This window comes from Anopheles ziemanni, chromosome 2 (genome assembly GCF_943734765.1).
Source record: "Anopheles ziemanni chromosome 2, idAnoZiCoDA_A2_x.2, whole genome shotgun sequence".
Lineage (NCBI taxonomy): Eukaryota > Metazoa > Arthropoda > Insecta > Diptera > Culicidae > Anopheles > Anopheles ziemanni.
This window is the reverse complement of record NC_080705.1, coordinates 79,678,764-79,702,855: the sequence shown is the minus strand read 5'-3', so window position 1 is coordinate 79,702,855 and position 24,092 is coordinate 79,678,764. Positions and strand designations below refer to the sequence as shown.

General features: G+C 50.1%; 3 protein-coding genes across 3 annotated transcripts; 1 reads left to right on the top strand and 2 right to left on the bottom strand.

Annotated features, from left to right (window-relative positions):
- Positions 1-2,124: 2,124 nt before the first annotated feature.
- On the bottom strand, positions 2,125-8,015 carry LOC131288812 (xanthine dehydrogenase-like). The gene is made up of 6 exons (XM_058317992.1): positions 7,973-8,015; positions 6,976-7,148; positions 5,961-6,867; positions 3,019-5,087; positions 2,253-2,845; positions 2,125-2,191 (listed from the first exon to the last, which is right to left on the bottom strand). The coding sequence occupies exons 1-6, from the start codon at positions 8,013-8,015 to the stop codon at positions 2,125-2,127; spliced, it is 3,852 nt and encodes a 1,283-aa protein (XP_058173975.1).
- A 589-nt stretch (positions 8,016-8,604) lies between these two features.
- LOC131288802 (uncharacterized) lies at positions 8,605-13,143 on the top strand. Its single transcript, XM_058317981.1, has 6 exons — positions 8,605-8,644; positions 8,742-8,914; positions 8,980-9,859; positions 9,929-10,179; positions 10,524-13,002; positions 13,073-13,143. The coding sequence occupies exons 1-6, from the start codon at positions 8,605-8,607 to the stop codon at positions 13,141-13,143; spliced, it is 3,894 nt and encodes a 1,297-aa protein (XP_058173964.1).
- A 1,465-nt stretch (positions 13,144-14,608) lies between these two features.
- LOC131288823 (multidrug resistance protein homolog 49) lies at positions 14,609-20,022 on the bottom strand. Its single transcript, XM_058318004.1, has 11 exons — positions 19,898-20,022; positions 19,770-19,830; positions 19,487-19,680; positions 18,875-19,120; positions 18,327-18,498; positions 17,580-18,239; positions 16,592-17,419; positions 15,807-16,519; positions 15,572-15,734; positions 15,245-15,439; positions 14,609-15,160 (listed from the first exon to the last, which is right to left on the bottom strand). Exons 1-11 carry the CDS (start codon positions 20,020-20,022, stop codon positions 14,609-14,611), a joined length of 3,909 nt encoding a protein of 1,302 aa, XP_058173987.1.
- Positions 20,023-24,092: the final 4,070 nt, after the last annotated feature.

The following is a 24,092-nucleotide window of genomic DNA, read 5'->3' as shown; positions in this document are numbered from 1 at the left end:
TTTCAAATCCTACCTGCACCGGTTCGAGCATGCCAGCGCCCCGTGGTGTTCCTGGTGCAGCAAGATGGTGGAGGACGCAGAACATGTCCTGTTTGTTTGTCCGCGTTTCCGCGAGGAACGCGTCGAGATGGTGCAGAGCTGCAGAGTGGTGCTGACGGCGAGAAACCTCACGCAAGTGATGTGTGCTTCGGAGGAAAACTGGGTGGCAGTTGGAGCTGGAATGCGGGCGATTGCGACGAAGCTGCAGATAAGGTGGAGAGAGGAGTAGAGGCAGGCCCGTGTTGGGCATTGACGACGGATTGGAGCCACTAACCAATCGCTAGCCGTGTGCGGGAGCACAACCCCCCCTGGAAGTAAAGCCTTGCGGCAGTTCCCAGGGGATGTGGTCGAGGAGAGGTTTTAGTGGGTAAAAGCCCCACACTACCCTAGTGTGTGGGGTGTCTTACTGAAGATTTCCTCTTCGCGTAACAAATTAAAAAAAAAAAAAACACACACACACATATTTTTACCACTCCGCACACATCACCAACGTTCTATTCAGTATGGTTCTACCGAGAGGTTTCACATTTACATACATTTACACAGTAAGAGATGTTGGAACCGTTATCACTGTACTTAGTTTTACCTCATTTTTCACTGTAGTGTCGAGGGACCAAAAAATTTACTTGCTGCTTTGAATCGATGGTAATTCGGTTCAGTTGAACGACAAAAGGATGTAGATGGCTTCTTTCATCGCACAAAGGTTAATGAATGTGGTGGTCAATCCTTATGATGCATGTGCCATGTTATCCTTGCAAATATTCGCCTCCGGAACACACCGATAGTTCACGGGCTAATAGAATTGATAGAAATTTTTTTTTACATATCACAACCGCTAGCTGAACACTACAAAACAGTACTTGAGGTTTTTACCTCTAAATAAACCATCACTTACGTATCTAACTTCACAAATTAGGCTTCTAAACTTTAGCTTTTACCCGTTCCACAAAATGTACTCCAAAAATACTGGTGTACACTCATCGACTACCACAGAATACTTATTATGTAGATTTAACACTCCCATCGATTAATCGCGGTATGTAGACGATCAGTCTTATCTCTCAAATTACAGGTTTTGCATCCGAACACGGGAAGATGTGCCATGATTAAGGCAATCCGTGCCGTTGAAGTCATAACTGCGGCCGGTAATGTCGTAATAGTTGTCTCGTTTCCGCATCGGACGCTCTAGAAATGCGATTCAATGAACTCTTTCTAGCAAGCCGGTTTCTCAGACATTTGGCAAGCATATCGAAATACACAACGTCCTCATCACTTCCTTTCGTTCACGTCTAATCAACTTCGATATGTGGATTACATCCCACTTGTCCTCTCGTCGTTTGTTATTTAGTTCAAGTTTTAACATTAACCTTAAGGAATTTTGTACAGCCCACGTGGCGAACATTGCCAAATATAGATGAAATTAAATGAAATACCCCCAAAGGTATGTAATTTATCAAACCCTGAATAATTTTACAGCCAGTTCTCAGTTCACTCGGTACCCATGTTCGATCAATTGCATATCATTGGATATATTCAACGGCACGGATTGCCATAATCAAGGGTTTTGAGGCAAAACCTGTAATGTAAATTAAAGAGATTACTAGATGCGGCGGTGGACGATCAGTGGTTCGTGTTCGTGTATAACCGGGAAGGCTGCTACTGGACCTCGAATTAGTTCTGGATCGTTTTAGCTTTGGTTACACCTTGCCGTTAATATTTGGTCTTATTGGAGTTGAAATCTATTTTCGTACGTTTTTGACATGTGTGTAAACTGAAATTATGGTTAAACAATCTCGGAGAAGTAAAATAATGTTGAATTTGAGCCAACAACGCGAAAATTGCGATCAATGTTAGTATTTGTGTTAGCTGATCTTCTCCAAGAAAGTGATCAATGAGAGGAGTGAGTTTTGTCTGTCGGAATGAGAATGAGTGTCGGCAATGATGAGTCGGTATAATGATGGTACACAATTCACGAAAGTGTATAGAATCCACAGTTTTATTAAGCAAAATATTTTCATTTAATTTCATTTCAAAATAAAAAACTAACATCATCGAGACATGTACGGCATTCCTCACTAGTGGCGCTCATTCAAATCTGTACTGTTCGATTGAGTTTTCCAGCAGAAGAAAAACCTTTTCCGGTGTCATTCCACTATCTGAAAAGAAGCAAAATTAGTTTCCATCATTTTCTTCCTCGGGGACCACTTTCTTACTAACCCATTTTCAACCAACCGTCCGGTAGGCCAGCGTCGCGCCGAGCTGCACGAAGTGCATATCGAAGAGCGTGCGTGACAACGGGACTCATCGAGAGGGCTGGTTCTCCGGTGGCCTTCGAACGTAGCACACCGCCCGCATTAGAGCTCCGACCGAGGAAGGACACCCGGAAGTCGACCGGAATGTCCCGGTGCCCGGGAACCTTGTAGTTCCAGCTCCGATTGTTGACCAGAGCACCGTTCGCCGGGTCGTAAACGAGGGTCTCGGTCAGGTGGTACCCCAGTCCCATCACGAACGCGCCCTCGATCTGGCCGACATCTATGGACGGGTTTAAACTTTCGCCGACATCCTCCAGTATGTCGACCCGCCGCACCAGGGTCTGCCCGGTGAGCGTGTCCAACTCGACTTCACCGCACGCCACACCCCAGATGATGTACGGCTGCATGTTGGCCGAGGTAGCAAAGTACGAAGCCTGCAGATCCACCTCGTCCAGCGTGGCCCGCCGTATCTGTTCCGTCCAGCTGGTGCGCCTCAGTAGCGTCCGGTACGGTCGCAACCGGTCTAGCAGTATTTCGCAACATTTCTTGACCGCCTGGTTCGGGAGATAGGCAGAAATGAGATTTGGGTCAGTCATGCAAAATAATGCTATGAAGCAGCTTTTTTAGGGAAGAACTGAACGAAATGTTTATCTTAATACAACTTTGTGACCCTTATACACCGTTTTGCAGGACATTGGGAAGATGAATAGCAACTGAAAGTACTTACGAAGGCTACCGAATCAGTTGCCTGGCTGTGGTATGACCCGTTGGAGTTGGCGTTCAGCAAGCTGCTGGTCGGCCGTACGACGATCTGCTCCATCGGTACGCCGAGCAGATGGGCCGCCACTTGAGCCACTTTCGTGTTGATACCCTGGCCCATCTCGATGCCACCGTGCACGATCGTTACGCTTCCGTCATCGTTGTGCACCGACACGACCGCACTCTTCATCGTCACCAGCTCGAGCGGGTACTGCATCGGTAGGATGGCGATGCCCCGCTTGCGCCACCGGTGCTCCCCGTTGAACCGATCGATCGCTTCCTTCCGCTCATCGTACGCCACCTGGCGCCGGAAGCGGGGCAAAAGTTGCGCCATCCGGCTTTCGCGTCCAATGTTCGCGAGTCGCACGTCGACCGGATCGAGTCCGGTTCGGTGCGCGATATGCTCCATGATGTTCTCCACCATCGCGATCCCCTCGGAGATTCCGGGCGAGCGGGCCCACGTGTTGGGGGGTGTGTCGGTGCGCGCCAGCTTTCCCCGTAGGTTCCACAGATCCGTCCGGTAGCAGTTCTTGAACGCGTCGCTCGTTAAATGGCCCAGCGCTATGTTGAGGGCCGCCCCGGAGTCATGGATGTAGGTGTGGGAGAGTTTCGCGATCCGGCCCGTTTCATCCACCGACACTTCGTACTCGCTGAGCGTACCGGCACGCTTGCCCGACCCGGACATGGCCGTCTCGAGTGGGAGTATCATGCGCACCGGAACACCCGTCCGGTGTGCTGCGATGGCGCAGGCGCAGGCTATTTGAGTGGCACGCGTTAGCTTTGCCCCGTACGCACCACCGACTCGGTGGACTGTTAGATTGAGGGAAGCCTCAGGCACCGACAGGGCTTGCGAGATACCGATCTGTACCACATCTAACCACTGGGTGGCACAGTATACGTCCATCGAGTCTGCCTGGGGGACACAAAGGCAGACCTGAGTCTCCATCGTGTAGTGGTACTGGCCCCGGAGCTCGTACCGTCCACTGATCTTGATAGGCCCCTCCCGCGCCTGGTGGAACCGGGCCCCGCGACGATCGTACGGTTGATCCCGCACGCGACTGTAATCCAGAGCTTCGACCACATCCTGCACCGTTGGCAGAACCATCCGGTTGGTCGTCCGCTGGTACTCGATCTTCACCAACCCTACGGCACGGTTCGCCAGCTCGAAGCTGCTGGCACACACCAAACCCACCACCTGGCCGGCAAACTGCACCTCACCGCTGCAGAAGATCTCCTCCACCTCCGGGAAGCCCATCTCGAGCGGCATGAAATTATTCAACCCCGGAACGTCCTTCGCACAGAAAAATGCCCTCACACCGGGCAAGGCGAGCGCCTCGGATGCATCGATCTGCACGATCCGACAGTTGATTTCGTTCGAGAGCACGAACGCTCCATGCAGCTCGTTCGGAAGCGCCGGCACGTCGTTGATAAACTCTGCCTCCCCGGCACACTGCGCCAGCCCCTCGAGCTTGGGAATAGGCGCCGTCAGAGGCCATCGTTTCGGGAACGTTTCGGTCCTCTGCTGGCTGGACGAAACGGCGGGTCGCTCGATCAGTGTGGCACCACTGCGCAGCACCTTCGCCGCGGTTGGATGTACACTGAGGGCGAACTTGTAGAACAACGACACGGCCAGACCCTTCCGGTAGGTGGGTGAAGCATCGGGCAGTACCCAATCGGGCCGCAGCTCCCGCTCGAGGATGCGCATGGCCTCGGACAGTACGGCACCACCATCGTCGAACAACGCTTTGCCGGTGAGAAAGGCTTCCGTTTGTTGCGCATGCACAAACGTGGGACTGATGCCCCCGAAGCAGGCGGTGATCGCTAGGCAAACTTTCTGCTCCGGGCAGAGGGACAGCAGGAAGGTGCCGTTAACGTAGGCTCGGGAGTTTTGCGCCACCGGCATTACCTTGTACGAGCGCAACGTGGTGGCGACGTAGTCGTGGGGAGGAAGCCGGACCGTCGTTAGGATCCGTTTGTGCATGTTGAGCTTGAGAAAGTCGAGCGGCGTCACGGTGAACAGTTGCTCGTTGCTGGAAGCTTTTGAATGTATAGGACAAAAAGACGTTTTAGTGTGGCATGATCTACGAGAGTTATCATAAAAATGGCGAATTCGGTTAACGGGAAATACTATATCTATATAGGAGCTCATTTGGAATCCTGGCCTGCATACTCTTCAACCTAGCGCTAGTTATAGAGTCATCCGAGACCTGCAGGTGCAAACTTTGGGAGAAATCTTCTATAACTCCAACGGATTGATGTCTTGGACTACAGATAAACGAAGGAAAAACCAAGATGACGGTGGCCGGAAACCTACGCGGAAATGATGTACCAGTTGGCTGGAACTCACTTTTGAAGTCGTCCAACATTTTTACATTTCTTGGATTAGGTACGAAGGTGCAAGTCAAACGGCCATATTACAGTCTGAGATCACTCACGATACCTATCAAGAATTCCTCAACTGGGACTATATAGGACATTTGAAGTCGCGATGTCCATTTACGACTCCGAAGCAAGTACTTTGTACAAATCTGGCGAAATGCTCTTAGAAGGAGTTTTGAGGATGATGGATCGAAAAAGGACAATGGAGAAGCCGATATAAAGAACAGCTATGTGAGATGTACAAGCCATGTCAGGCTACGGTGGGCTGGTCATGTTGTGTGAATGTCACTGTCAGACTCAGCTCTTAACGTGCTTTTAGTGAAAAGATGGTATCAACAGCGCCGTCATAAGGAATTGGAACAGTTTGACGAGGGACCGCGTAAGCGGTTTCGGTTGGATCTTCGACTGGTCAAGACTACTCTTCGCCGTTGAAAGTAATTCGCTAAAGTTCATACGACAGGAATTAAGAATGGTTGCTTCCTGATGAATGTTGGCTAATGGGAATTGGCTTTGCTACAGAAACACACTTACCTACAACCAGCGTAGCACCGATGGTTTCTAGAAGCAAAAACACATCCGATGGGAACTCCGGATGTTGGTGCTTGATCATTAGGTTCCCTGCGATCGTGCCTTCATTCCGAACCGGCCCATTTGCCACCCGTCGCACGTGCCGTGCCATCTCCGCGCAGTAGCTAAAGTTCAAATACTCGGATGCCGTTTCCTCCAGGATTGTAATAAACTCGGCAAGCCGTACGCCCGCTCCAACAACCAGTGCTCCCGGCGTTCTCTTGTGGCGATGTAGCTCCTCGATCGAGCTCACGTCAATGAACACCCTCAGTGCGTCGGAACGACGGTACACGCCATGGGCGGTGTTTCCTGCGACCAGCATGTAAGGCTCTCCTTCGATCGAGTTGAGTACGGCGAAGGCCTCGGTCAAGGACGCCACTTTGTGCCACTTTCGCTCATCGGAAAACGTGAGGCTTCGTGCTGCCGGAAATGGTGGCCCTTGGCACGCATCGGTTTGCTTTCCGGTACATGGCATGGCCGTCCTAGGGCAGAGCCGCGTAAGATCCTCGATGTCGATCACTGCATCGAGCTGCCCCTGTCGGTCCTGGGCGAACGATTTGAAAGCATCCAAGATAGGTCGGTATCCCGTACAACGACAGATATTGCCATCGAACGCATCCTCTATCTGGGCCTCGGTTAGGGACTGCGGTTCCGGGCCATCTTCCTTCGATTCCTGCCTTTGTTGGTGGCTGGACTGCGCCAACAAACTGTACATGTTCATCACCATCCCGGGCGAACAGTAGCCACACTGGGATCCACCATGTTCGGCCAAACGACGCTGCACGGGATTGTACGCCCCTTTACGCTTTCCTCCAATCCCCTCGACGGTGAGAATATCCAATGCATCGCAGGAGAACACGGACAGCAGGCACTTGACGAGGTGAAACGGAATAGGAGAGCGTAGAATATTGCAAGCAGGTTCGTTCGACTCAGTCTTGGAAACTATAAAATTGGAGCCAAAGTGAATGTTTCCCCTTACCGAATTGGCGGCCCACGAGCGGCGCTCCCTCGTGACGGGATGATAGCCGGAAACGGTCACCACACAGGCCCCGCAGCCACCTTCCCGGCACATAAACTTGGTACCCTTCAGATGGGCATGGTCGCGGATGAATGTGTTCAGCGACGTGTCCACCGGAACGGTCGAAGCGTTGACTGAAATAATTTATTTTTGTCGCAGAAAAACAGCAAAAAAACAGAAACCACTTTAACTCCATTAAACGATGTATTTAATATTCTTGGTGAGTGGTGGAGTTTACAAAAGATCCCAAAAATGCTTTTAAACTAAAGTCATTTAGGTCCGTGTCTCAAGACGCGTGGGGCCATGATTTATTCCATAATTAATTGAACAAAACTGTTTGAAAATTCACCTGTGGCATTGATTCGGTGGAGGGAATCAAACACACTTTTGATTGCTTTTTCAACATCGATGGGAGGTATAAGAAATTCGAAGAAAGTCATCATGGTTTCGCGATTTATGGTAGAAAATAAAAATGGATAGTTAAATCCATTTGTAACTATCATTTCGAACATGAAGAAAAATTATGAAGAGAACTTAAATAAAAGAGAAGATCACATATTTGTCACCAAGTTTAACCAAAATTTTATTAAAAATTAGTTTTTAATAACTAAACCCTGTTAAACGCCCCCCCTTCGTTCAATAGGTAAAGGTTAAATGAAGCAGTTTTGAGTAGAAAGGAAAAACTTTGTTTTCTTTAATGTAGATACATTTAATCAATTTGCAAAAGCAGAAGCCTACAAATTCATTGGACTCACAATGAATACACAAAAGTACACATATTTAACTAATTGTTCACGATACATGGTGCAGCGCTGATTTCTCACTGTTTTCCACTTTCTTTTCCATTTCGCTGTTTGTTTTCACCATGATGATCGCAACACCTTGCTTGCACAATGCAGATCACTCCGCTGATATACGATCGCTTATGCTTTTCGCGCAAAAACAACAAATCACATACCCGTGTGGAGCTGGCCGTTGATCGTAAACCGTACCTCCTCCATCGTTTGCAGTAGGCCACCGACTGAACGGGACCGAACAAAACCCAACACCTTGTCGGTTGCAGAAAATGCCAGCGAGTGCAGTCGATCGAAGCCACCGCGAAGAACTGTTACCGATGTTTTCGAAACCATCGAACGGGAACCTACGTTCGGCGCAAGAGATCTAAGCCACCCGATACCGAGTACCGCCCAGAAGTGGGCCACAAGGGAGATGTTAGTTCTCCCTTAGCCCCAGAAGCCCCATGGTGTTCTTTCTGGACGTCCTTCCAAAATCCAAATGGCCATTCTAACCGTTTCGGCCGAGCGCCCGCACCTCACGGGTCAAGAAACGAGAAAGGACGTTTGCCGTCAGGAGCGCGCTCGGATGCGTCGATACAGCGGACGCAGTGAGCCGTAACCACGTACAGCGTAGTACCGATTTTACTGCTTTTCCAATACCGCGCTAGCCTACTGACCCGAACTACTCCCTTCCCGCCCGGGCTCCGGCTCCAGTTGGGCGTGTTCAAGCTTTGATTTGTGGCCACACGAGCACGTTAGTCCGCAATTAGCTGCCGAAGCGTGCAGTGCATCGCCGTCGCCACCAGCCAGCGCCATGCTCGTCAAGTTCACCATCAACGGGAAACCGTACCAGGGTAAGAGTGAGTGGTTCGATTCCACGCGCGATTTTACCCGAGAGTTTTGAGATGTTCGAGGTGCCACTCTTATGTTTTGCTTCGGTTTTTAATTAAGTTTCGCCGGAACAGATGCCGATCGACACGTCGTTAAATACCTTCATTCGCAGCAGGGCGCACCTGACGGGAACGAAATTCCTGTGCCTCGAGGGTGGCTGTGGTGTGTGCATCGTGACCGTTATCGATACCCATCCGGTTACCAAGCAACGGATCGTGTTTTCGGTTAACTCTGTGCGTAAACAGGCGAGTGAGGCAGTGTGGTTCAGTTTGTACTCATCCTATGTCTGTTTGCGTAGTGTCTATTCTCGGTGTTCTCCTGCCACGGTGCGGACATTCTCACGGTGGAAGGAATCGGTTCAAGGTCGACCGGATACCACCCAATCCAGGAACGGTTGGCCCAGTTCAACGGAACGCAGTGTGGCTTCTGCTCGCCCGGTATGGTGATGACCATGCACAGCCTACTGACGGCAAAGAATGGTGTCGTAACGATGGCCGAGGTGGAACACGCCCTCGCTGGAAACATCTGCCGCTGCACGGGATATCGGCCGATACTGGACGCTTTCAAATCGTTCGCCATCGATGCCCCTCCGAAGGATTCGCTGGCTCGTTCGCTTGGACTTTGCAAACTGGCGGACATTGAGGATTTCCCTCGGGCGCTGGGTTGTGGTAGCTGTAAAGAAGCTTGCACTGAAGGATGCTCGTCGAAAAGGCTCCCTGCAGAACAGTCGGTCGAGTTGGTGTTTCCCTCCAACCGGCGGTGGTATCGAGCTCGGACGGTAGATGAAATTTTCGAGCTGCTCGAACCGGTCAAAGAACCCTACATACTGGTTGCCGGGAACACCGGACATGGCGTGTACCGGAGGGACCCAGCGTTGGCCGTTTTCATCGACGTGCGTCACGTGGAAGAGCTGCACAACTATTGGATCGGCAGTACGGTGATCGTGGGCGCCAACGTGACGCTGACGGAGTTTGGTGAAATTCTGCGCGAGGCGGCTAAAACCGATCGACGGTTTTCCTACTGCACCGAAATGGTACGGCACTTGGAGGAGGTAGCGCATCCGGCGGTGCGTAACGTTGGCACGATTGCTGGAAACCTAAGTCTAAAGCATGCACACCATGAGTTCCCCTCCGATCTGTATGTCCTCTTCGAGGCGATCGGTGTTGAGATAACGATCGGTGAGTTTTGTACTCAAATATAAGCGTGATCCTTTCGAAATTATCCTCCTTTTTCATCCCATCTTCCAGCTGGACCGGATGGAGCCATCTCAACGCTGTTCCCCAAACAGTTTCTCACCTTCAACATGCATAAGCGCCTTCTGCTCAACATTACGCTGCCACCGTTGGATCCGGAGCTGTACCTCTTTCGTTCGTACAAAGTGATGCCAAGGGCGCAGAACTCGAAAGCCTACGTCAATGCGGCCTTCCTCATACGCCTTTGCGCACGCAAACTCAACGTGGACCTCGCACACCTCTGCTACGGTGGCATCGATGCGAGTGTAAGGCGTCGTTAAGCCGACTTTTAAATCCCCCATCAGCGTTAGTCGATGGGATGGGTATTTTCCATCGGATCGTCATAGTAACGCTTCTTGATCGAGAATGTGTTGCTATAGCAATCCGATGATGTAACGCCAATATCATCGATTAACACAAATTGGGTGGACAAATCTTCACTTAGAAAACAGAAACACGATTAGTTTGCCAAGTTGTAGGTGAAATACTCAATTTACATTAGTATCTTTAGCTTTTTTCAAACTAGTCTTGTTGACGTTAAACCAGAATTCCACTTTCCTTCTGAAATAGTTGAGTTCATTCCGGAATGACGAAGTTTCTTCACTTTCAGTTCTGCCATGCCACAACCACGGAGCAGTACGTTAAGGGAAAGAGCCTGTTCAATAACATCGTGCTGCAGGAAACGCTGGCCACACTCAACGCCGAACTGGTGGCAGCAACATCGACCGATAGCGAACAGGAACTGGAACAGGAAATCTTTCCGAGCGCGGCCTACCGTCGCCAGGTTGCCATCGGACTTCTGTACCGCTTCGTTCTCCACGTTGCACCACGCGATCGACGGATCGCAAGCCCGCTCGTACGCTCCGGTGGTTCCGTTATACACCGGCCGGTGTCCAGCGGCATGCAATCGTATGACACCTACCCCTCGAATTGGCCCCTTACACAAGCCATTCCAAAACTGGAGGCCTTCATCCAGACGGCTGGAGAGGCGATCTATGTTAACGATCTACCAAGCCGTCCGGATGAGCTTCACGCGGCGTTCGTTCTGGGCACGGTGGTCCGCCAGTCGATTCTCACGATCGATGCCAGCCGAGCGCTAGCCCTTCCGGGGGTGGTGGCGTTCTACTCCGCCGGTGACATCCCCGGGGAGAACAATTTCGCCGTTCTGAAGACTAACGTAAACACCCGCTATCCATTCAACGACACCGTGGAGGAGATTTTTTGCAGTGGGCGTGTACTTTACCACGGGCAACCCGTTGGGGTGATCGTTGCGCAGACGTTCGAGCTGGCGAACGAGGCGGCTAAGCAGGTGACGATCACCTACGGTCCCGTGGAGGACGATGGGTTGCCCATTCTACCCACCGTGGAAGATGTCTTTGCCAGTGGCGCCACGGAACGAGTTTCGGTCGAGCAGTCCGATGTCGTTGGTCGAACCTACCAGCGGAACTCCAGGAAGATTAACGACACCGTGAGGATCGAGGGACGGTTTATTTCCGGTGGTCAGGCGCACTATACCCTCGAGCCACAGTCGTGTCTGTGCGTGCCGACCGATGATCCCGACGGTATGGATGTGTACAGTGCAACTCACTCGAGCCACATGGTCCAGATGGCGATCGCAAAGTCGCTCCGGCTTCCCCAGAGTAGGATCAATGTGACCGTACGTCCCGTCGGTGGATCGTACGGGTGGAAATTTTCACGTGGTGCATGGATAGCCGCAGCGTGTGCTGTAGCTGCGTACAGATCCAAACGTCCGGTTCGATTGATTGTTCTCTTTGAGAGGGGAATGCAGGCCATTGGGAAGCGAAGTGGCGCTCGCTGCGACTACGAAATCAATGTGACTGGCGAGGGAAATATTGTGCGCCTCTCGAACACCTACTACCAGGACTTTGGTTCGTCCAATCTCGAGCCCATTGTGGCGTTTTTCAGTGGAGCGTTTCGGAACTGTTACATCGACGACAGCTGGCGACAGAGACTGCGTGGTGTCGTTACCGATTCACCCGGTTCCACCTGGATGCGGTCACCGGGGATTGCCGAGGCGATCGCGGCGATCGAGACAATCATGGAGCACATAGCGTACACAACCGGGCTCGATCCGCTGGCCGTGCGCTTGGCTAACATTGATCCGACGACAAAAATGGCCACCCTCCTTCCGGCGTTTCACGAGGAGGTGGAGTTTGCAGCGCGCCGTGCTGCGGTAGATCGGTTCAACGAGACAAACCGGTGGAAAAAGCGGGGCATTGCCATCGTGCCGATAGCGCACCCGATTCAGTTCTACGGTGGCATGAACGCCTGGGTATCGATCTACCACGTGGACGGGAGTGTGGCTGTCACGACCGGTTGCACAGAGTTGGGCCAGGGAGCCAACACGAAGGTGGCCCAGGTGGTGGCACACGTGCTCGGCATCCCTGTGTCGAAGATTTCGATCAAACCGCACACGACTGTTAGTTCACCGAATGCGTTGCTCACTGCAAGTAGCATCAGCACTGACCTGGTGGCGTACGCCGCCAAGCGGGCCTGCGAGATACTGCGTGAGCGGATGCGCCCGGTGCGTGAGGACAACCGGGTAGCACCCTGGGAGGCAATCGTGCAGACGTGCTACCAGCGGCGCATCGATCTGACAGCTTCCTACAACACCAAACAGACTGACGTGACAAACTACACCGTGTGGGCGTTGTGTGCGGTCGAGCTCGAGGTTGACCTGCTCACCGGACAGGTTCAACTGCAGCGGGTGGACATCCTGGAAGACACGGGGGAAAGCATGAACCCACTACTCGACATCGGCCAGATCGAGGGAGCATTTGTGATGGCTCTTGGACTGCATCTGCTCGAGGAACTGAAGTACGATCGGAGCACGGGTGCTCTTAGGAACTACCGCACCTGGGACTACAAACCACCGACCGCCCGGGACATACCGGTTGACTTGCGCGTGCGTCTCCTTCAGAAAAGTTCCAATCCGGCCGGCGTACTCCGATCGAAGGCGACGGGTGAACCGGCGTACAATTTAGGTATTACGGTACAGTGTGCCCTCCGGTACGCGTTGAGCGCAGCCAGACGTGATGCTGGCCTGCCAAGGGAGTGGATTGAGTTGGGTAAGATGCAACAAGCTGGACGTGGTAGCTGACGCGAACAAATGCTAAATCCCTTATTGTGCTCTTTCAGGGACGTCTTCAACGGTGGAGAAGGTACTCTCGCTAACCGGCAACACCATCGATCAGTTCGTACTTCATTAAGCTGAGTTCTTTTTCTTGGTTAATAGCTTCATTTATAAACTTCTGTTAATATTTCTTGCTAGAAATAAACGTTCACGCTATATGATTCAGGGACGAAATTGTTTTCCCTTTTCTTGGTATATAGAAAATTAATTAGTTTCGTTCGAGACTCACAAACCCTTCCTTAACATGGGTGTTATTATTTAGCGGTTTCTTTTATTGGTTTGTGGTAGGAAATACTGTGCGAAGAATAATATCTAACGATTGTGGCTAATGGCTGGGTGGTGGTTTTGATTTTTTGTCATAAGATTTAAAATTCAGTATTCAAAAACGGATCGGAGCTGGAGACCTAAACCACCCCAGTCCCTAGTGCATTCGCTCAATGACACTATAAATATCTTGCTACGCCGATTGTTGGCCCTATCATCCATCACCGCGTCTCCGCTCCGGCTCCGCTCCGGTGGCGTGCGGAATAAGTACTTTACCCGGAGGGAAGATAACGTTGAGTACGTTCCTCAACGGGCCTTCTCCTCCGGCGCTACAATGGTGCTACACAAAGATATAGAGAGCCGAAAACAGTGGATTGGTTATCATAGCTACTTGGAGAACTTGCTTATCGCTTAGCTAGCCTACGCCGCACGTGCTACCTGCGGTAAGGAAGGCAATCTTTGATACATCGTAAAGGCTGCATCGGTTTTGAGCGGTTGGTGTCCATCATGTCGTCCTTGTAACGTGTGCATTTGTTAAAAACCGTGCCCAATCGCAACCAAACATCGTCACACTTGTGCCGCTTGGGCAATGTACAATATAGCTGCTCTATCGATCCGTTCTGCCATCGCTTCCTTTGCACAAAAACAGCCCAAAACTAGCACTAAATTCTAATACTACAGTTTATATTCTACGGAGGCGCTTAGATTATCACGTACGTTCCGGCACCTGCCCGCACTGGGCAGGGCACTGTTGAGCGAAACTTAAACAGCACGCGCACATACACCGGTCTGAGCTTGTGCTTCCTGGAGCTTGTGCTTCTGGGTGACGAACTCCACCAAAAAACCTCATAATGGAGAATTCTTCCATTTAACTACAGAACTAGCTAATCCATTGCGAGAAGAAAAAGGCAAACCAGCCTGGAAGAGCTGTACTGAAACATACATGCCAGTTCCAGCTGTACGACACTGCGTGTGTGTGTTGTTTCGTTCGTGTCTTAAAGTCTTTTAAATTTAACAGCTGCAATAAATATCGTTCCCTTCATTTCTGTTCCTTTTTGGTTTGGTAAGGCCGAGAAAAAGCTAACCCAAAAGAGGTTAATCTATAATACAAACAAAAAATCATAATTTAAAGCAAGCTCCTCGCCAAGTCCATAGATTCTGGGAACGCTCCGTACGAGCGAATACCTCCCTGCCTCTTTAGGCTCTGAACCCACAGGCAAACGACACGGCAAGAAGCACCGCGTATAGGAACACTGGCAACCACGTTAGTGTCTGCCTTATGCCACCTGCTGCATCTGGTAGAGTTTGGCATAGATTTTACTTCGCGCCATCAGCTCATCGTGCGTCCCGGACTCAACGACCACGCCGTTCTGGATGACGCAGATCAGGTTCGCGTTCTGTATGGTGGTCAATCGGTGGGCAATGATGATGCACGTGCGTCCGGTGCGCGCATGATCCAGTGCGTTCTGTACAATCTTTTCACTCTGGTTGTCGAGGGCGGAGGTGGCCTCGTCTAGCAGCAGCACTCGCGGGTTTCGTACTAACGCCCGGGCGATTGCTATACGTTGCTTCTGACCACCGGACAGCTGGGCACCCTTGCTGCCGAGGCTGGTGTCGTAGCCCTTGGGCAGGTTAACGATGAACTCGTGGATGTTGGCCATCTTTGCCGCCTCGATAACCTCCGGCATCGGGATGTCGCGCGTGTTGTCACCGTACGCGATGTTCTCGGCGATCGTACGATCGAACAGAACGGGTTCCTGCGATACCAGGCCCATTTGGGAGCGGATTCGGCTTAGCGAGTAGTCCGTCGAAGTAACGCCATCAATATCCTAGGGTGACAAGTAGGGTAAACAGTTAGACTAGAGTTGATCTTCGAATGATCGCCAATTTATTGCCTTTGGTATGGTACTTACCACCTTGCCATTGTCAGGGTCGTAGTAGCGAAGAAGCATCTGTATGCAGGTAGACTTTCCACAACCCGACGGGCCGACCAGTGCCACCGTCTGACCCTTCCCGATGTCTAAGTTTAGTCCTTGAAGTACGGGCACCGTTGGACGCGTCGGGTACCGGAACTCTACATCGGTGAACTTGATATCTCCTTCAGTGCGCTGTCAAAAAGAGATCGATATAATTGCATTTTGTGTTTAAGAAGGCTAAATAATGGAGGTCAAACTGATCAAACGATGTCTTTCTCTCTGTTTCTCTGTCGAAACCAGTTAAAGCCAACTGCCTTTACATACCTGCGAAAGTGAATGATAAGATGTGGTTGGATTGTGCATCCTCGGGGTACGATCAAGCAACTTCATCAAACGTCCAGCCGAGAGAACGGCCGAGTTCACATTCGGTGCGTACGCCAACGCTTGTCCCAACATCCAGGCACCAAAGATGAGCGCCTCCGAAACCCTATGATCACATTTTGAACAATCGTTTAGAATCATACGTTGCTTCAGGTATCGCTCTGTTCTAAGCACTTACTTGATTACATCCTTGTACTCCAGTTCCTTCTCGGAGACCAGCTTACCACCATAAAACAGCGCCAGACCATAGCCGGCGAATGGCATCACCTGTCCGAGAGCGAAAACCGTACCCCGGAGTCGGGTCTTTTTGCGACAAGCAGCATCAACTTTAAGCGTCTCGGTACTGTACCGCTCCAGGACGTGCTTCTCCTGGCCCAAGCTCGCCACCGTTCGGATGTTCGAGATGGCTTCGACCGCCAGCTTGGTTGCACCCTCGAGCGATTGCTTCTCCTTTAGGCCGCTTGTCTGGGTGTAGCGTGACTCGAGCGTAATCGATGCCAACGTCACCGGAATGGCGACGATCGAGACGAGTGTCAGATTCCAGGAGTAGAAGAACGAGATTCCTACGCCGATGCAGATGGTCGAAGCGGCTTGCAGGAGTGACCCGATGCGTGTTCCAGTCGCACCCTGCACACTGGCACAATCGCCCGAGAGACGCGCACAGAGAGCACCGACGGCGTTGCGACTTTCATCGAACCATGCCATCTCCTGGCTTACGATCGCCTTGAAGGACTTCTGGCGAAGGCGCGACGTTAGCCGTACGCCGGCAATGTTGAACAGGTACGTCTGGAGGAACGTTCCGAGACCGGTGACGAGGCCAAGTACGAGAAACAGGAACGAGTAGAACTCCGACTCTTTCTTGACGAACTCGGGATCGGCGACGGAAAGTATCTATAAACAAAAACATGGTCGTGAATTAGTAGCGGCCTATTTAAGTGGTTTAATAAAAGTGTTTATACTTACGCCATACATTTCTCCGAAGAGTACTGCAAAGGCCGGAAAAGAGGCACCAACGACTATCGCCGCGGCACAACCAAACAGAATGTAATGCCACTCGGGAGAGTTAAGCTTCAGCAGTCGCATCACCGACAGCGGGTACACTTCCTCATCGGCTTCTTCGTTCTTTTCGTCCGACTTGCCACTGTCCGATTCGTCATCGGATGACTCCGCGTCCTCGACCGAATCCTGGCGTATCGCGGAAACACCCTTCACGCCGCAGTCTTCCTCGTCAGCCGTCTTCTGGGAACCACTCGCAACCACCAGCTCATAGTACAGGCCACGTGCTGCCATAAGCTCATCGTGCGTACCCTGTTCCATCACCACTCCCTTGTCAATGTACACGATCTTATCGGCGTTCGTGATCGTCGACAGCCGGTGCGAGACTACCAGCGTTGTGCGTCCCTTGCTGGCCCGTTCCAGTGCGTCCTGTACACGACGCTCCGAGTTCGGATCCAGCGCTGAGGTGGCCTCGTCCAGCAGGAGAATCTTGGGATTGCGCACCAGAGCGCGTGCGATGGCAATCCGTTGCTTCTGACCACCGGATAGCTGCGCACCTCGTTCACCGATCAACGTTCCATATCCGTTGGGCAGCTTCATGATGAAGCTGTGACAGTTTGCAATCTTGGCAGCCGTCTCGATTTCGCTTTGGTTGGCGGCCGGGTTACCGTAGCGTATGTTGTCTGCAATGGTGGTGGCAAACAGCACCGGTTCTTGACCGACGAGTCCGATCATCGAGCGCAACCAACCGATGTTCAGCTCGCTCACTTTCGTGCCATCGATCGTTACCGAACCCTGGAGGAGGAAAGATATGTTTTAGATGAAGTTGCTGACCATAGCATACGACTGTGTCATGTACGTATCAGATAAAGGTATACTAAATTCTTGAAAAAGAATTTGTATAAGTTAAAGGAATCATTTAAAGTGGTCAGTGGCGCATCTCAGACATACTTACACTCAAAGGATCGTACAACCGCTGGATCAACTGCAAGCAGGTGGACTTTCCACAACCGGACGGTCCAACTAGTGCCACCGTTTGGCCCGTCTTGATTTCCAGATTCAACCCCTGCAGCACCGTCACATCATTCCGTGCCGGATAGCGGAAGTAGACGTTCGAGAAGCTTATATTTCCCTTGACCGATCCGGGTCGTAGGCCGGCGTCGCCCAGCGAATCAATTTCTGGCTTACGATCGATCACGGAGAAGATCGTCGCCGCCGAACCCTTCGCAGTGGAGAATGCTTCCAGGTGAGGAGAGGACAGACCCAAATTTTGCGCTCCAGCCAGCACACCAAACAGTACGATGATCAGCACGGCCGGCGTGTAGTCCTTCACGTCCTTACCACGATCGTCCAGGATCAGGCTGATTCCGTACCAGAACGCCAGAGCGTAGCAGCAGTAGATGATGAACCACATGATCCCACCACCGATACCGGAGAAAAGTCCCTTCCGGCGACCATTATACTCCGCACTGGTCAGCCGCGATCGGTAACGATCAAGTTCTTTCCGCTCGCCACCGAACGCCACCACCGTCCGGATGCTGCCCAGCACTTCCTCCGCCACGGCACCGGCCGACGAATACGCCTTCAGTTCCTTCTCCGTGAGCGTACTTTGCATCTGCGTGAGGCGAGTGAAAAGGTGATTTCGATTAATTAGTTTACGATCCCATAAAACAGTCTACAAGTGGACCAGCCATGTACCAACCTTGGCAACGCACGCCGTCGCGAGGATTATGATCGGGGCGCAGCTGAGAATCACGAGCGTCAGCTTCCATCCGTAGAAGAACGAAAATATCACAGATATCACGAATGACATCACCAGGTATGTGAAGATGGATAGCTTCTCGCCGATGCCTTCCTTCAGCTTATCCAGATCGCTACGGTTGCCAAAAGGGAAAGGTGTATAAATAAACATGTGGCAGTTGGGGAATATGTCGATCGTTGCATTCCACTATTTGTACATTTGATGTCAATAGTCTATCGATTGGTTTAGATTGGCTGTTTTATAACATTCCGAGCTGCAGTAATCCATGAGATTGGTGTTAGATCGTCAAGGTTACCGTAGTAACCATAGTAACCGATGAAAATCGTACATCTCATCGATTTATGGCGGAGGGGAAAAATGGGATAAAGTTATAGCTTATAAGTTTGAACATACAGAAACATCCTGATATGGATCAAGCCAAAACTATCTGCCTTCCCCAATTTCTATGTGTACGAATGCAACCATTGGAGAAATGCGGTAATACTTACTCAGTAATACGCACGGCAAAGCTGTCATCGCTGTTGAGATCGTACCAGGTCATATCTTGGCGGAGCACGGCCTGCAGGAACAGCTGCCGTATCCGGCTAATCTGCTTTTGCGCCGACCGATTGATGATGTCCACGCTGAGGGTGGCGAAGATGAACTGGGCCACGGTAACGGCCACCACACCCAACCCGAACGCCTTTGCGTCCTCCATGATGGCGGCACTATTCTCCGCACTTGAAGCGTTCACTCTGGTTTTTTTTTTGGAAGATTGGAGAGCGTTTGTTAAAGTGGGGTGAATTAAGGTACTGGCATAAACAAATGCAGGGTAATCGATCTATCTCCGGTACACTAAGTCTGGTTGGAAATTGATCAGGTAACGTTTGCTAGGTTGAAGCACTCTGAACTGGGAGTTCTGGTGTGTGGTGTAAACAACTGCGCATCGTTTATTGAATTGTTTATGGCACCACAAACATCATTCCATGTGTATGATCACGCTCTTACAAGCCATGGTAAGCGCTCTTCGCTCAAAGTCAATTAGACGGTACCCTTTGCTAGAACCTGCTCACGTGTCGCTGTCACCAGCACCATCAATTACTGCCAAACGAAATACTTACAGCACTTTTCCGCCACCGAATATCGATAAGATGGCCGTATCGGTCGACTTGCCGATGCCGATCGTTCGATCGACCAGCAGCGTGGTGAACTCGCCGTATAGAATCACACCGTACGGAAGTCCGAGCGAGGCCATCGATGCCAGCAGGATGCCGACCAGTGTAGCGCATACTTCACCGCACGTGGCAAAGCGGAACTGATCGGGTGAGAGTGGAGAATCAAAGCATAGTTTGTTAGTACATTGTTGCCACTACCCCCTCGATCGGTGTGATCGGTGTCACTCACCAGTTTGAAGTAGGATACGGTTGGAGCGCTTGCCTCTTTGGACGGTGCTTTACTAAACTTGCTGTAAACGAAAGAGCGCCATAAAATTATTTAAACAATCACTTTAACCATCACAACACTAAACTTACACATCCAAAATATCCTTAGTACTCTTATGGCTGGCGACCGACATGTTATCGATGCTCGTACCGTTCTTGAGATTCAACGTCTGCAGCGATCCATTCCCTTGAGCGTACTCCTTCTTGTGCGTCATCTTGATGGTTTGTTTATTAGATCCTTCTTTTTTTTAACGTAAAAACTAAACTCGTCTAGCTCGCTAACTGAACGAGCAGAAAAGTGAGGGAGATTCAGGAGAGAGCTGAGACAGGAAGCACCCTACTTGCTGTAGCGGTGAATCTTTTCTGCGAATTTGTCGTGAAGAGAGTAGAAAACATACACAAACGTTAGAGAGATTAATTCGAGGAGTTAGTACTTAATAGGAGTAAATAGGAGTTAACAAAGAAATGTTTAAAATTAAGTTGTGGAAGCAGCCCATAAAATTAGCAACGATAAATCTATGAGAGACAACCAAAAATGTTATGGGATGTAATTTTCGTTAACACTACGTCAATCGATTTATTTTTCTTTAAACCGATAACAAAAGTTCTTTCTTGGAAATTGGGAAAAGGAATTATATCAATTTAGCATACCTCCATTTAGAATAATGAATGGTGGGGTTGGTTTTAAAACAATGAATTGAAACAACAATGGCGTTTTCCGCCGTCTCCGTGTGTTCGTTAAGAAATATCAATTACAAATTATGACGCCCGCACCGGACCAGTTCCAGATAGGTTTGCGGTTGGCATCGTAGTAACGAACTGCACTTGAACTTGAACCCCTAGAGGAAGCTCCAGCTTCCTCCAGCAAATGGACCACAGGGCACGGTATTCGAAGAGCACAATCGCACAAGTGTGTGCCACACGCGAACCCCAGTTCGTTCGTCCGTTCTCCGGCGATGCTGGACCTCCTCACCACACCATGCACCATGACGAGTAGTGGAAGCGCGCGAAAAAAGGGCGTCGTCAGCATCCGACCGAGGGCGCCAGGCCGATGATGGCGGAGCAAACAGTCTGATACGGTTACGCGCTGCGCTGGCATCGATGATCGAGGCGCGAATTGCTGAGATTGCAATCTTTTGCCTTCGTTAGATCGAAGTCGCAGAGGGCTCGCATGTGAGACGCGCGCGTTTTAAGCCACCGTTTACGCATTGAAGATTATTGCTAACAAAGGGGTGTGGAAGTACCCGGTCCCGGAATGCTGCCGAGTGTATTGACTCAGTGCTCATTTCTTCGGGTGCTTCAACAAAAGGGCAACCGCATCAGAATGCCTGCAATACACCACGCGAGGCAGTAAATGGCTGCCGATTGGGTTTCGAGCGGATCAATTAGCTACAATTGAGTTGAGGGAGTCAGAGCTGATCCGAAGGGGATGAAAAAATTGATTGAAAATTGTATCACTCGATTAACCAAACGGTTGATCCAGAACGGACATTTGTCTCACTGTTGCCTTTCCGCTTCATGAATACACTCGAAAGCAATGGTACATTCGCCAATGACCGCGAAACGCTTATCAACAAGTGCCATTCATTGTTATAAATATGGTTTCATATAGTTGATTGTGAGGAAATAGCTCTGTATCACTGTTGTGCGTTAGGTTTTTCCATGTTTGTAAGTTACATATTTAACAAGTAATAAGAATTCTTTATCACTTTTGATTATGATTTTTTGTTTAATAAAACAGTGACAATGTGTTTAATAAAAATTTGTTTAGTTTTCACGACGGCTCAACTTATGTCGATGGCAAACAAAAGTACCACGCGGGAAAAATAGATCCTTTTATTTCCCTCAGCAGAGGAGCAAACATAAACCCACAAACCTCATGTGTGGCCAAAGAGAAAAAGACAAAGCAAAACCCCCACACGGACCACATTCGACGATCCACAAATATTGATCGTCAAACAACTTGATAGCTCTCGGAATGAATATTAATCACAGCAGTCCGGCTAGACGGGGCTTGATAGCTTGGCGGTCCACTCTTCCGTTTGCCAAACTGAATGACGCGTTCGTAAATCGACAGCTTAACCGGGTCGGAAATCAATAAAAAGCTCATTTTTCATGCGAACGGTAACAAATCATCAATTTCAACCATTTAAATCCCATAAACAATGCTTAAATGGTTTGTGCCGTCGATGAATTTGAAGCAATTGTTTGACGGATGATTTTTATCACTAAAATTTAACGGTTCAGGCTGTGCGTCGAGGCAGAACTATTGGACAAACTTTGATCATTAGTTAGACAACTTGTAAGTTTTCTTGTTGCTACACTTCCCAACCGCCTCTAATCTTCGGATCACATCTCGATCGATCATGCATCACTTTGTAAGCATATGCAAGTGTTCCAGAATTTAATTGATTTTCCATTTTCCTTTTCACCGCACACACACACACACACACACACACATATGTGATCTGTAGGCTAATTGCGCCCAAGAATTTAACACGCGCACAAAAATTCACATAATCCAGCGAGAACAACCAAAGCAAAGGCACACACGAACAATAGCACTAGCACTAATAAATATTGGAGTTCAATGTGCGTATCAGTACGCCAGTACGGTGGAAATGTTTTTCCTTTCCCAGCGTAAAGTGTTATGAATCGGGACGCGATTGAATATAGAAGAAAAATGTTTACAGAGTTGTTTGTACACGATGCTGGATACAAGTTTTTTTGACGCACTTTTAAACATAAAGTTCACAGACACATTACATAACAAGTACAATTATTTAGAGTTCCGTTCACATAGCAACCCTCTTCATTTAATGGACATATTTTCACTTGCCGCAATCTAGTTTACCGTTTGCTTTTTGAAATCACAAGTTACGAGAAATCCTTAGCTCCAAATTTTGCTCGATGTATTTTCCACGTGTTCGCACCCTAAACAGAGGATAACTTAATCACCTTTGACTCTCCTTTCTCGTTTACACCGATTTGTAACTTCAATCTCGTTCAACGCTTCCCGAAATTCACAACTTTCCCGTCTCCGACCGGAGGACAGGAGGTAAAAGATAAACCGGAAGCAGCCGCTGCTAGAGCTAGGGTCTCGGGCGAGCCTTTTTGCAGTGTGCACATCCGATCTAAGCCGCGTTCTGCCAACGACTGAGCGATTCCCGGCCACGCCGTGTCCCTATACTATCTGGCACCCCTCCACAGCACCACCCACTTTGTTGGCCATTTTTCCTACATTCGCTATCACCATCATCATCATCTCGCGCATCAACCCGCGAGTCCCCGTTCGCTCGCTCGCGCGCCCGCGAATGTGTTTGTTTTAACCCCACCCCCCATTCCCTCCCACCGGACGCCACGATAGAAGTTCCCACGAGATGCGCGGCGACCTAAGACAACGGCTGCGATTGCGGTTTGGTGGTTGCGTTCGCGAATGGCCAAGAGCAAACAACATGCGTTTCGCGTTTCACGCCGTCATATTTCCCGCCGGTACCGGTAGTGTACCTTCCGGGGTAGGCCGAACGGCCCGCCCGGAGGACGTCACGCGCCAGCACACCGTCTCCCTTCCAAAAGTGCGTAAAGGAGGGGATTTTTGATGCGCTTCTTCGACCGGAGCGGAGTCCTGCCTGGCGGCGCGCCGTGGTCGGACTTCCCCAGCGGCAAAAAAGGCCGGTCGCGTGCGGTACGCGGAAAGAATTATTTAAATCTGCTTGCAACGTCACCCGGCCGGGTTTGTGTGTGCTTGTGCCTTTCTTTGCAAACGGGGAATCCTGACTTCAGCCAGTGGACCGGTTGCATCTTGAGCGGGTGGCGCGGGGTTTTCGAGTCGCGTCGCCTGGCAAACACGATGACTGCTTGGGGAAAATCGTAAACAGTCGTAAACTTTCGAGGTGCGAAACAAATCCTACTCTACGGATTCACTTTGGGCGGAGGTATCAGATCAACGGTCAAGAATAGTGTTGGGTCCAGTAACTCCTTTCGATGTGCCGTACTGTGTGGTAGCACAGTAAAGTGTCATACAGTTTCAATTTATTTAACAAGACCTTTTCAATTCAAAAGAGTGTGAGCAAAGTGTTCAATTCAACAATTTGGCTTGTTGCTTTCTTCGAAGAAGAAGCGCTGTTTCACATCCTGGTGTCGTTTTCTGCTAAATGCAGATTTTGACTTCAGTGAATGATTTTTTTTTGACACATTTTGCATGTATAGTTATTTTTGTCTGTTGCACAAAATGTTTTCTAGCGTCGGCGGTTATACGGTCGACGCAACACAAAACGTTTTAAAG

Coding starts and splice junctions, on each gene's coding strand:
- LOC131288812 (XM_058317992.1), bottom strand. CDS start 8,015: ATGGAGGAGGTACGGTTTACGATCAACGGCCAGCTCCACACGG. Junction 7,149..7,972: donor CAACGGCCAGCTCCACACGG/GTATGTGATTTG, acceptor AAATTATTTCAG/TCAACGCTTCGACCGTTCCG. Junction 5,088..5,960: donor CGGTGCTACGCTGGTTGTAG/GTAAGTGTGTTT, acceptor TACATTCAAAAG/CTTCCAGCAACGAGCAACTG.
- LOC131288802 (XM_058317981.1), top strand. CDS start 8,605: ATGCTCGTCAAGTTCACCATCAACGGGAAACCGTACCAGG. Junction 9,860..9,928: donor CGGTGTTGAGATAACGATCG/GTGAGTTTTGTA, acceptor CCCATCTTCCAG/CTGGACCGGATGGAGCCATC. Junction 13,003..13,072: donor AAGGGAGTGGATTGAGTTGG/GTAAGATGCAAC, acceptor GTGCTCTTTCAG/GGACGTCTTCAACGGTGGAG.
- LOC131288823 (XM_058318004.1), bottom strand. CDS start 20,022: ATGACGCACAAGAAGGAGTACGCTCAAGGGAATGGATCGCTGCAGACG. Junction 19,121..19,486: donor TTCGGTGGCGGAAAAGTGCT/GTAAGTATTTCG, acceptor AAAAAAAACCAG/AGTGAACGCTTCAAGTGCGG. Junction 15,440..15,571: donor CTTATCATTCACTTTCGCAG/GTATGTAAAGGC, acceptor TCTTTTTGACAG/CGCACTGAAGGAGATATCAA.